Raw genomic sequence first — 12,982 nt, forward strand, 5'->3', positions numbered from 1 at the left:
AGACAACAGATGAAGTGTTGGTCCCAGTATGGACACCATTTGTTACTGGGTTTCACTTGCACATCGAGCCATTGACTGCAACTCTTTGGACGTGGCCATCCAGCCAATTCCTTATCCATCTATAGTCCATCCATCAAATCTGTATCTCTCCGAATAAGAAGCAAGAAGGTTGTGGGAGACCATATGAAATGCCTTACAGAAGTCCAGGTTGGTAACACCTGTAGCTCTTCCCTTGTCCACTGATGCGGTGACTCCATTGTGGAAGACCACCGGCTCAGCCAGGCAGGATTTGCCCTTGGTGAAGTGACCTTCACTGTCTCTCGTCACCTCCCTGTCATCCATATGTTTTCACATGTCTTCCAGGAGGCTCTGCTCCACGATCTTAGTGGGCTCGGAGGTGAGGCTCGCTGGTCAGTAGTTCCCAGCTTGGGGCTGGAAAACCTTTCTAGCCAATCTCCTCCCTGGTGGTTTTTAAAACAGATTTAATTTTTATTACTTTAAGGCCATAAAACACTATGGAAAATGTTTCAATCAACTCCATAGATCCAGGAAGGATTCCTTGTGGCTTGCTCCCAGAGCCCAGGTAGCTTGTGGGGCTGCCAGGTCTGTGCTTCCTCTGCATTTGTGTTTAAAAGAAACCCTACATTTTGTAAATGTAAGTGCCAAGATAAACAGGCACATCAATGGCAACCTGCAAAAGGCAGAAGAAAAGTTTCAAGGTGAGAAAGGTTTATTTTTTAAACTTGCAGGGACCGTGGTCAGGATCTTCTTTAATTTTGTATTAAAAAAGTTAGCTCTTTGCCAAAAAGATCCTTCTTGCAGCTCTGTCAGGTAACTCAGTTATGAATTAGTTTGGAATTGTGCTCTTGATTACATTGGTTGGCTGTTATCAGTAAAGAACCGCAGGCCACAGAGGGGTGAAGGTTTATTAATCTGAATGGTAAGTGAGCCAGGAAGCTTTGATGGCTGAGAACTGTACCGTGTGTGCAAAGTCACCGTATCGTGCGTGCAGAGTCAGTGTTGCGGTGATGCTCTGGTGTGCTGCAGTGGGTGGGTGTCAGTCCTGCAGTTGGCTGTGAGGGGTGCAGGTCTGGTGCCTGTCCCAGCCCTTCTGCTCACCGCTGGGCGCTTTGGAGGCTGTTTCCCTCCTCTGTTGACGATGGCAATATCAGTGCTGTGTGTTGGGCTGCAGGCAGGATCCCCTCCAGCCCTGAGGAGCATCCTACATGGCAGCACTGGGTGCTGGTTCCTTGCGTTTGTCCCCTTCCGTGTTGCACGGGGGATGCTTTTGGGAACTCAGAGTTGTGGGGAAGGGGAATGCCAGGGAATCTGTTTTCCCTCTTTCCCAAGCAGCTGAAGCTGTGCTGGAGCTGAGTGTTGCCAGCCTGGGCTGGGTGTTTGCCCTCTTCCAGGTGGCTACGCTGGTTGCTGTTGGCAGAGGGAGGGGAGAGAGGTCCCACCACTGCCTGCACCCCTGCCTCCCCCGTGCCACCTGAACTCCCGGGCAGGTCACGGTGGGGACTGGGGACATGGCCCCACAGTGCTGGTGGCCATGGGGACGTCCCTGCCTCCCTGCTGTGCTCAATGCCGCTGGAGCAGAACAGACATTCCAGGATGGCTGTGGGATGCAGGGAGCCTGGCCCATCCTCTTAAACGTCATGTCTTGCCCTTTAGCACTGCTCTGCTCGCTGGTGTGACTCCGGCCATAGCAGTGGCGATGTTGTGGTACTTCAGCTTCTTGTTGCTGAATGTTACTCACTGTGAATGGTTAAATAGATCTGAGTGAGTCACTTAAACAGACACCATGGATGTGAAAATAATTGTCTAGGAAGCCTGTGCCTGCCAGGTCGCCAAGTAATCCTCACACATCCTGTGAGTCGAAGCCAGCCAGAAGGAGTGTGTGCTCCCTGCTGCTCAGTTGGAAATATTTTGAGGGAAGACAGCCTAGCTCCCCATCCCATGTCCCCTCCATCCATCCACACAGTCCTGTCCCCTTCCTGGGTGAGCAAGCCTAGCTCCCTGCCTGTCCCTGTGTTTGTGGCAGCCTGTTGTCCCCCAGCACTCCAAGGTCTTTGCTTCCCCGTCAGCGGGTCCTAACCTGTCTGGGTACAGGGAGTTACTCAGCTCAGGCTGGCTTGTTTCTTTTTTAAATACAAGTTCTTTCAAGAACAGGGAGAAAATAAATAATTAGTCACTTAAAGGAGAACTCAAATGGAAAATGTCCTCTTCCCTTCCCTGCATTTGTGTGTATTGTCCAGCAAATAAAGAATTTACCGCTTCCCCTGGTGAGGCCACTGTGTTGCTCAGAAATACCTGGAGCCTGGGGTGAGGGTGTTAGCAGATGTGTTCCTCTTCTCCTTTTCCCAGTAGTGCTGAGGCTCTTGGCTCGGGGTCAGAAATGTGTACAACTGTCTATAGGATGTGACCTTCCCCCAGCACATTCCCATCATGATGATTTTATAATTATGCCTGTGACTGGCAGCTGGGAATGTGCAGCATCAGAGCTACCACAGCCATTGAAATGACTCAGTTAATGTGCCTAGAGTCTGTTAAACAAAGTTTAATTTAATTAAGTCAGTCTTGATCTCATCAAAATCAAGAGGGAGCATGAGGGTGGCAGCATTTCTGAGAAATCATATTTGAATGGCAGGTGGTTTGTACTTTCTTTAGTATCTGGATTTTGAGATATTGCAACGTGCTGGTCTCGGTGCTGAGTTTTGGAGTTGGCCCCCCCACAGGCAGGGCACTGCTGTGTGGGAAGCCGGGCTGCCGCAAGCCCACAGGTCAGCACAGGGTATTTTGTACCACCCAACCTCACCCAACCTTTTTTGCAGTTGTGCAGCATGCAGGGCTGCGCAGGCAGAACATGGTTGGGTACCTGCATGCTGGGCATGGGTGCTGTGCCCCACACTCCAGTCTTGCTGGTGTGGTCAGGGTAGAGTCTGGCAGGATGGTGAGGGGCACACCTGCATGTCCCAGCTCCTTCAAGGATGCTGGTTTCTGGGACAAAACCTGGCTGAGATCACAGCATCACAGAGTAGTTTGGGTTGGAAGGGACCTTCAGAGATCATCCAGTCCACCCCCCTGCCATAGGCAGGAACATCTCCCACCAGAGCAGGTTGCCCAAAGCCCCGTCCCACCTGGCCCTGACCCCTGCCAGGGATGGGGCACCCACAGCCGCTCTGGGCAGCCTGTGCCCATGTCACCACCCGCGTGGTGCAACGTTCCTTCCCTCTGTCCAACCTAACCGCACCGTCATTCAGTTCAAAGCCATTGCCTTGTGCTGGGGACCCCAGAGCTGGAGCAGCGCTGCGGGGGGCTGTGAGGAGAGCGGAGCAGAGGGGGAGCATCCCCTCCCTTGAGCTGCTGGTGATGCAGCCCAGGAGGTGTTTGGCTTTCTGGGCTGCAAGTGCGCATTGCTGGCTGATGTCCCCTTTGTCACGCACCAATATCTCTCTGTTCTTTGCTGCATGACTGATCAAGGAGCTTCATGCCGATCCAGGTTTGCTGAGCACGTGGCTTGTGGCTTGGAGGTGCTGCTGCTATGCAGCGAAAAGTCTTACAAGGCCCAAGTGCCAGGAGATGTTGCAATGGTTGTGCTGTCAGTGGTGGTGAGTTCAGAGCCGATTGCTGGCGTTTGCGCGCAGGAGCAAGGGCAGAGAGCCCTGTGCTAGACCCCATCAGCCAGGCAGGGCTTGGAACCTCCCCATCTGATGTACTTCTTCTGAATGTGACATATGCTGTAGTTGTGTCCTCTCTCTAGCCAATTCAGGAGTCCTGCAGCCTGGTAGACTCTTGTAAAAGCCCTCACAGTCTTGGAGAGACAACCCTGGGGAGATGTTGAGACTCACCGATGGGCTCTGTGCGCAGCAGGACTCTTCTTCCAGTGTGAGCCACGTGCAGGTCACACAGGCTTGCATGGGATGTCCGCGGGGACAAGGAGGAAGGGACTTGCTTGTACTTACTCTTATTTGCAACTCCTGTGCCCCTGCCCGTTGAAATAGGAGAATTGCAGCACACCCTCCCACCACTGCTGGGCTGCTTAGTCGTTTCATGGGCTGTGGGACTGTTGGGTGGTGGTGGTGTTTCTGGCCACTTTAGCCCCTATTTTTCTGCCAAAAGCAGCAAATTCAGGCTGGGGAGCGAACACAGACCCTGGCTGTTAGTCAGGGGGTGTTAGAGGAAAATGTCACCTTTCATAATGCCCTGGGAGGGGCTGGCCGGTGTGGCAGAGGCTTGGGGAGATCAGCCCTTGGTGAGCAGAAGATTTTTGGTGTCCAGCAGCGGTTTTCTCTGCGCTCAGGAACTAGCTCTGTGGATTGTGTATCCCTTCCCTTCCATTTTCCGCGGAGCACTGGGTATGGGGGAGGTTAGGGCAGTGTGGCCAGGGGGTCCCTGGCTCCCTGCTTGCCTGACCGGCAATGGGTTTATTTCCAGGCTCAGGAAAGTCCAGCAGGTGTGTGAGGAAGAAGTGCTCCCAGTCTGGAAGTGGGAGTGCTCCCAGCTCTGGACTCCACATGCTGCAGGGCCAGGCAGCAGATTTTTAGCGGTGTCTCCAACACCTCCATCTTTGCTCTTTTCTTTCTCCCCAGAAACAAAGGAGGAGCTGGAAGAGCTGATGTCTGACATAAAGAAGACGGCGAACAAAGTGCGCTCCAAGCTAAAGAGTGAGTATTTGCTTGTGATGCTGCTGTGGGGCTCTGCCCGCTGCCCTCCTGCCCTGCAGCCCCAGGCAGCGGGTGCCGCAGCTCCCACCCTGGGCTGGGCATGCAGCAGGCAGAGCGCATCGCTGCCGGGTCCTGCTCCGTGCCCCTGGTGCTCTGCACTTCCCGCTAGTCCCCCGTGACCGCAAGTGCCGCCGGGCCCTGGCTGTCACCTCAACCCTACGCTGGCAGCAGCTGGGGTTTGGCTCGGGTCAAGGCAGTTGTGGGGTGGTTTGCTCTAGGTAGGAAAGGGCAGGTTATGGACACGCCGCCAGCCCGGCCTGCACAACCTCTGGCAACCGAGCTGACGCAAGGAGGGGTCACAGAGCTGGGGGAAGGGACAGCCAGAAGTGTCACCTGCCATTGCTTTGCAATGATGACCCAGGGATGGGCATCATCTTCTCTCCTCCAGCATAATCTAGCTGCTTTTATGTGCCCTTTATGAATTTGTCCCCTTGTGCCCTGTCCCCAGGATCGAGGTGAGGGAACAGGGCCACGAGCACCTAATGGGCTGCAAGCAAGTCCCATGCTGCCAGCACAGGCAGACGTTGTGCTCTCCTGGTGAGCCCTGGCTCTGAGCAAACCGCAGCATGGCCAAATGCCGCCAGGTTGTTGACAACAGGTTGTTGCAGACAGGTGGTTGAAGAGGTGCTGCTGTGGGACTCGCAAGGCTCCAAGAAGAGCTGGCTCTGACTCGGTGAGCCAGGTTGGCACAGGCAGCCTAGGCAGGCACAGCACCAAGGAGTCCCCATGTGGAGAACCATGGTCCTTCTTCCTTATGTGTCTCTCTGGCAGCATGGGGCATACTTCCCTGCTGCTCCCATCCCGCTCCTGCGGGGCTAGTATTGCTTTTCCATCCCTAGTGCAGGCTGCATTGCTTGTGGCTCTGCCCAAGGCAGTGGTGCCTCCTGCCCATCCCGGCTGCACCGCTAGCGTAGGCGGGCAGGAGGCACCGCTCCTCCAGACACGGGCTCTGTGGGGCAGCGGTGGGGAAGAAGGGGGCTGTTGGACTCGAGGAAAGTTGTCCTGACTCATCAGCATGCCCTGTTACCTTGGCATGCCTCCACCTTGGGTAGCGCAGGGGCAGAACGTGGCCAACGTGACTGTTAGTTTCCACCATTGGGAGGGTCAGTTGGTCTCTGACAAGTGGGGAGTGAGGACAACACGACTGTCAGCCCGCTGATGGCAGGAGTTGTGCTGGAGCACTTGGACTAGCCCAAAAGCCCAAGACTGCACCCATGGGATTCAGTGGTTCAGTGAGGGCGGCAGCATCTTGAGGCAGGTCACCCTGGCGTGGCTCAGATTTGCCTGTAGTGGTCTTGGACATCAGCGTGGGCTTTGCCTGAGATTGTTGCAGGAGACCTGGCTGTGTCTGAAGGGTGGGAGAGGACCTGGTGCTTCCCCCATGGCAGCAGCGTTCTCCCTAATCCCAGGGTTTCGTGGGAGCCCCGCAGCTATGGAGGACCCTAGATACGGCTGGAGCTGTTCGTTAGGTTCCTCACCACTGGTGTGGCCATGGCTCATGTTTATGCCAGAAGGAGACTTGTACCTCTGCTGCCTCCTTGCTGCCCTCTGTCCTGATGTGTGATCTCAGGTAGACCCCGGAACAAGAACCAGGGGCCAGCTTACCCATTTCGTAGACCAGGGGTCCCTTCCCATGCACCAGAGCCCCCCCCCAGCCATACTGGGACCCTGCCGTCCAGGTGGGGACAGGGTTTAGCCTGTGCAAAACAAAAATCCATTTCCATAGCTGGTTTTTTTTTTCTGTATTTTTGAAGGGGCTTTGAGAGCCTGTAGGATTGCAGGACAGGCTCCAATTCCCGTTTCCTTCTTCCAGAAAAGACTAACTGGTATCGTATTTACCTGGAACAACAGATGATTAGTCCTTGTGCTTTGTCCCAAATTGCCTTGTGGCCAGCACGATCAATGAAAGAAAACAGTCAGGACTGATCAAAAACACCATCTGCTGACAACGAATTGACTTTTTTAGGACAGACATTGCTCATGCAGTGGGTAATTCTAATTACAAGCTTCTCGGGAGAATGTGATTTTATTAATTATCATAAATTCACAATGTTTGCCAATACTGTTCCTTGAGAACAGGGAACGGTTTATGGCAAGTGTGGAGGAAGACCAGTTGCTGATGAAATATGCTGGGCAGGCAGCAGCCGGTGCGCTGACAGGCAGAGGAGCGTACAGGAGAAGTGCTGTGGCCGTCTGACTGTGTGGGATGGGACCTTTCAGATAAGCTCTAGATACAGACGCTTGTTCCAGGAGAGAATAGGAGGGAGTGCAGAATTTGTGCCGATGTTCTGCAGCACTCCCCTGGAGCACGCTGTGCTGTTGAGCACCCTCTGAGAGCACTGTGCAGGGGTCCCCAGGCCCACAGTCCCTCTTACAGCGCTGCTGCTTGGTGCAGGGCAGTACCGTGAGGCCACCCATGCTCACCGGCACGAAGCAGGAGCTCAGATGTGCACCATGGTGGTGATGTCCTGCGCTCTGCCCTGCTGCACTGGTTGGTGCTGGGGAGCCACTGGGCAGCTCCAGGGAATGGGGAGCCCCTGCTGCAGGAGGAGCCTGCTTCATGCTAGGCTTGTGGGACCGGCTCCAGCATGGAGGGTGCTGGGGACAGCAGAGCTCAGAGAACTGGGGGATGTCTGCCTTGCGCTGTGCCAGACCTCCTGCCCTGCAGCCTCGTGCCCTCTCCCTGCCCAAACCACAGTGGGATGCTGAGCAGGGAAGTGCTCCTTCCTGCTGTGATTTACGGTCTTTGGGCAAGTGAGGAGTTCATCTCACTTAGTTGCACCACCGGGCATAATGAAGAGGGAAAATCTCTGCCTTGCTGCAGAGGACTGTTTTAGCAAGATGAAGCATGCTCTCGCCAGCCTGGTGGGTCCTCCCTGTGCAAGGCCGGGCAGCTGGCAGACCTACTATTTTTAGGGTCCCTGGAGAAGTCTTGAGCTTGGTTATTTTGCAGAGACATTTTAGCTCTGGGTTTCCTCCTGCTGCCTAGCAGGGGGAGAGCAGCATTCCATTTTGCTTGAATACTGGGAAGTGTGAAGATCAGACCTGAACGTTACATCAGTTTTGTATTGAAATCCTTGCTTACCAGCCTGGGGGTGACAGGTGCTGCCCTTGACAGCACCAGGTCTTGGCCAGTGGCCAGGCACTGAGTGCTTCTCAGTAATGAAATGGGGCTTTGCTGCCAGTCCAGGCGAAACCACAGGCAGGAGCAGGGGACTGCTCGATGCCAGACGCTCCATGATTTGCAGGCTTGTCTTTTACAACCCCTTTGCCAAACAATCCCTTTTCCTTTTCTAAACAGCGTGAAATAATCTGTGTCCTTTTACCTTGACCAGGTATTGAGCAGAGTATTGAACAAGAGGAAGGACTGAACAGGTCATCTGCTGACCTGCGGATAAGGAAAACTCAGGTGAGTCTCTACCCTGTGGCGCTGGGAGGCGGAGGGCAGGCAGCAGCTGGAGGCAGCTGAGGGATCCCAGGAGCTGAGTGAGAGGGGAGGGCTGCGCTTGGCTTTAGAGCAATCAGGTTGCAAATACCGAGCAAAGTAACACAGCACATTTCTGAACAGATCAGCGAAAAAGCCAGCCTGACCTATGACGTAAGTACATGCAGAAGGAGCTGTGGCAGGGAGGGCAGCATGCATTGGCTTTGTGCCTGCGTGCAACTCTGGGCATCTCTGTGGACAAACAGGCAGGTGGGTTTCTGCACATCCATGTTAAGCGTATCACAAAAGATGATTTTGACTGGAGCAAAAACACCTTTTGAAGTGCCAGCATTGTGGCGGGGACTGTTTGCCTGCAGCGTGTTCAGAAACCTGCAGCCTTGGTGTGTTTCTGCAGTGCCTGGAAGGATGCTTGAACAGTTCATAAACGAGACCAGACTTACTAATGCAGCTGGGTAACTCGCCTGAAGTTTCATTTCATCTAAGAAGATGGGTGGTCTTTCAGAGGGTACTGTGCAGGCTTGCAGCCTGCTGGAAATGTTCTTCCCTGTTGGGGCTGTGATTGCCCCTCCACCGGGCATTGATGTGGCTTTGCAGCCCAGGAGACATTAGACTTTTGAAGGGCTGACACAACTTTTCTGCTTTTCCATGGAACCAACAGTAACTAGCACCTTGTTTAGGTGGGTTTCTTAGCAGGGTTATCCAGGGGTAGAGGCAGAGATGGGGTGCACCTCCATTCTCCTCCTTCTAGGTGTGTTAAGCTCAGTTGTGACAGACGGTTGTGCTGCTTGTGCTTCTGCCTGCAGCCAAGGTGGGGTGAAGTGTGTTGGCTCTGCAAGAGATGGAGGTTGAGGGACATGGGGCTTGTCCATGGGTCCAACAGCACACACTGGAAGCGGGAAGTCACCAACTCTGCTTTGAACTGAGGCTGGGCTGCATGACCTCCTGACATCCCTTCCAGCCTCAATTATCCTACAGTTCTATGTAACTTCCCTCCCACCCCCCAAAGTCAAGAAATAGCTTAGAAATATTTGATGTAAGAAGTGTTGGAGTATCTTGCAAAGAGGCTTTTCTCTCAGGAGCAGCGGGAATGTCTGATTGCTGCGGATGTCCCTGCTGAGCGCCGCTTGAGTCCTGGCCTAAGGCAGCTGGAAAGAGAGGGCAGGTCACAAATGTCTCTCTGGTGTCCGTGGTGGGTACTAGTGGGAACACTTTGAGAACACCAACAGAGAGAGCGCATGCAGTCAGTGGGGTTACGGCAAGGCCAGTAACGTGGCAGAAAGTGCCAAAAGAAAATTTCCTTGGGGAAGCAGCAGGCAAGCACGACGCGGGAAGGCAGTGCAAAGTGCTGGAGGAGCACTGATGGAAAGGCTGTTGAGGGGCAGCTGGGGGCAGGGGAGATGACTGAGCTTCATACACCCCTCATGCAGCCTGTGGAACCTGCACAGGTCTCAGGTTAACTCAGAAGCATTTGACTGCTGATGACCTGAGGTCTCATAAGACAAGGTTACCCATGGTCTCCAGGTGCTTTGGAAACCAGGGCTTGAATTCCTAAATAATGCATGCTTTACAAAAATAGGACATACTTTTACAAATTTTCTGAAATCAGAGCTATGCAATAGTCTTGGGCATCCCAGGGTTGCAGAGCATGTCATGATGGAGGCAGGAAAGACCAAGGCCGTGGCTCTAGTGGGCTCTGTTGGATCAGCCAGTGGTGCAGATTTGTTTGGATCAGGCGGAGGCACGTGGTGGCACCTTGGCCCCAGCATGGGTGCAGGACTCCGTGCTGACTGGAGCTGCTGTACTGTGCACCGTGCGCAGGAGGGTGGGTGGCACCTGGCACTGCACCCACAAACACATCATTAACTCCAGCTTTTCAAGGAAGGTGGATCTGAAAGAGTGCATTTGTGCTGGGTTGGCACCCTGTGTTGTGTGACCATGACATTTTTGTATTGAGTCCATCCCTTGTTGTCTGTGGTCTGAGCTCTGAAAGCTGAACTAGTTTAGCCTGATGAAATGGCACTAGATAGAGGAGATTACTGGTGTATACTGGAAAAAGTGTACAAAGCAAACAAGTGTTAGATTTAGAGATGGCATAACTTGGCCACACTACTCAGTGACAGGCTGAAAACGTGGTTTAATTTTCGTGGGGAAGTGATTGTGGAAGAACGTGATGTTTTACAGCTTCAGCTCCTCCATCTGCCCGAAGGAAAGTCAGAGACTTGATTGCATGAACTGTTTGACGAGATCTTCCCCCATCATCTGTGATTCACCCTGGACAAAGCAGCTCCCTCCAAGGCCTTTCCAGAGAGGGGCTGTGCCTGCTCAGTGTTGGTTTTGTAGTGTTGCCCCAGGCCACGGGCATGGTGGGGAAGCGCATCCATGGGGCCTTCTCAGGTGTGGGCTGTGACCAGGCTTCTCCCTTCCTCTTGCGCAGGGGTGCTGCTGCCTTTGGAGGCACCAGGGCGGTGTCCAGCAGACCCTCGCTGAGGATGGGTGAGCCTCTCCCCGCTGTACAAGGGTGCTCAGGCCCTGATAGCAGGATCAGGCCATCCACTGACAGTTGCGTGCCTAGGCCATGGCCAGCTCCTGGGTGCTTCTGCATCTTGGCGTGGGATCTGACTTCAGCACTGCCTCCCCTGCAGCTACTTGGACTCTAAAGCTACTGGTTCATGTACAGGCTGAAAGGGTCACTTCTCCCCTGCCAACCACCACGAGTCAGGCTGTCGTGAGGATCTCGCAGGGGAAGGGGATCACTCTTGAGTGACCCCAAGCGCCTGCTCAGCCCACAGGTCCCCTCATCTCCAACTTGCCGTGCGTGGTTCGTGGTTCACTGGACTCTTTTCTGTGCTCTGCCGTGTTCGTTTACTTTGTTGAAATGTTTATGCCTTGGGAGGTGGCACAAGCACATTTTTGTCCTCTTGCTTTGTCCTGCAGAAGCGGTGAGTCTGAGGACCACTGCTCATGAGCAGGCAGTGTCCTGTGTGTCTCCTGCAGGGAGAGGGAAGAAAGAGTTAGATAAACTGAATGGAAATGTACACATGGAAGCAGCAAAGGGAATGGCAGAAAATGGGATACAGGACTGGTGTAGGTTGATGGCACCTAACCCAAAAGGTCATTGAGATGCCAGCATGAATACATGCAGCTTCTAAGAAGGCTTAGGGTGGAAAACCATTAGGCAGTGTATTCCAGGACAGGAGGTGAGAGGGCCTCTGAAGGTCCCATGCAATTTAAATCATTCCATAATTGTAGTTCAGCTGTGCTGCCTAATGACCCTGGGGCAGGACAGGTTAATGGGGTGGAAGGTTGGTGTTGCTGGCAGCTCCTGGTGAGCACAAAAGATGCATCCCAACCCCCTCTGTGGCCACCAGTAGCAAAGACCCAGGTGAAGGGGACCTGTAGGATATGTCACACACAAACGCTGCTAGCCATACGTTTTGTGGTGCATGTGATTTTGGGGCATGAGAAAACGGGTAAATCCAGAAGGGAGTGAAACCAGCTTTATTTTAAATATATTTTTATTGAGTAAACTCCCTTCCTGTTCAGTGCAGTCTCACGCTAGGCTTTGTTAGCTCAGTTGCAGCACTCTGGTGTTGACCTTCTTTGGTTCATGTCTGTATTTTAAGCACCTTGCCTGTCCCGCCTTGGCCATGGGCTTGGGCGGTGAGAGTTCAGCCAGGCTGGAGACGTTTCCCCAAGGGCAGTCACACTGTGGTGGCTGGACAAACCATCTGCATTGCAATGAGCCGTGTTGAGGACATGCATCTTGGGTCCAGGACATCTGGACCTGAGGGCTATGAGCCTGTTATGGGTGTCTTGCCATCGCAGCATCTTAAAATCAGCCTTCTCTGGGCTGAAGCTTTGTCTTCTGCCCCACCAGGCAGGGTTGCTGTGTAGTTTTTACAGTGAGTTGGCCACCCTTCTGGTGATCCTTTGTTGAGAGAGCACCCAGCAAGATGCAGTCATTGCTCCAGCAGTGGAATCAGCCTCGGCATCGCTGCAGGATGAGCTGCAGTGCTCTGTCCTCGCTGGTAGTAGTGGAGGAGGTGCATGAAAATGATGTGTCTCAGAGCAGAGAAGCAAGGCCTTGCTCTGCAATGAAGATTGTGTTTTAGCAAACTATTAAACTGCTAAAGGTAACAGGAGCTGCCGGCATTGCTCTTCAGCACCTAGAAGTGGGGATCCTGGTATGGATCTGCTGCTCTTGCAGGGGGTTTATGCACAAATACAGCTCAGTAAAAATCCTCCTTTCTCTAAGCACTTTGCAGTGAAGCCAGAGTAATTTTAGCATTTGTAGTTTATCTCCTTTGCAGTCTGGGAAGCCACTTGAGTAGTCTGCTCTCCTATGCTGCACCTGGTGCCAGATCAAGACAGCAGCAACGTTAACTGATCATTTCTGCAGAGGCAGCTTCCAGCTCGGAGCCCAGTGTCCTGCTGGTCCTGCACGAGTGGCAGGAGGCTACCGTGGCTGAGCCTGGGGCAGTGGGGAAACAGTCCTCTGCAAAACTGGGGCATAAGAAAGGCTTGTCTCCAGAGCAAGTGGGAAGGAGAATTCTGGAGTGTAGTGAAGCCAAAGCAAAGGGTGGTGCAACAGCACACAGCAAAGGACAGCAGCAGGTCCCTCTGCACGCCAGCACTCCGGTCCTTCCCTGGAGGGATCCTGGCACAGACAGAGCGCTGCTCTAGTTGGGCAGTGTCGGGGGGAGTCAGCAGGTCTCTTCGCTGGAAAAACCTCTGTCATTACCACCCCAGAGACACTGCTGTGTGCTGACAGCAGTGCTGTGAAACCCACACTGGGCTTTCTGCCCTGTTG

The 12,982-nt window shown here is 53.6% G+C and overlaps 1 protein-coding gene across 2 annotated transcripts in view; it reads left to right on the top strand.

The window, feature by feature from the left end:
- STX1A (syntaxin 1A) overlaps positions 1-12,982 on the top strand; it is an 88,035-nt gene that overhangs the window by 53,045 nt on the left and 22,008 nt on the right. For both annotated transcript variants that reach the window (XR_013927058.1, XM_080380516.1), the window contains exons 4-5: positions 4,593-4,667; positions 8,063-8,136. Coding sequence is in view for 1 of the 2 variants with exons in the window: in XM_080380516.1 (XP_080236642.1) it covers positions 4,593-4,667; positions 8,063-8,136 (149 nt within the window). In the remaining variant the exon portion in view is untranslated. The remainder of the gene's footprint in view (positions 1-4,592; positions 4,668-8,062; positions 8,137-12,982) is intronic.

This window comes from Falco punctatus (assembly GCF_963210335.1).
Source record: "Falco punctatus genome assembly, chromosome: 1".
Lineage (NCBI taxonomy): Eukaryota > Metazoa > Chordata > Aves > Falconiformes > Falconidae > Falco > Falco punctatus.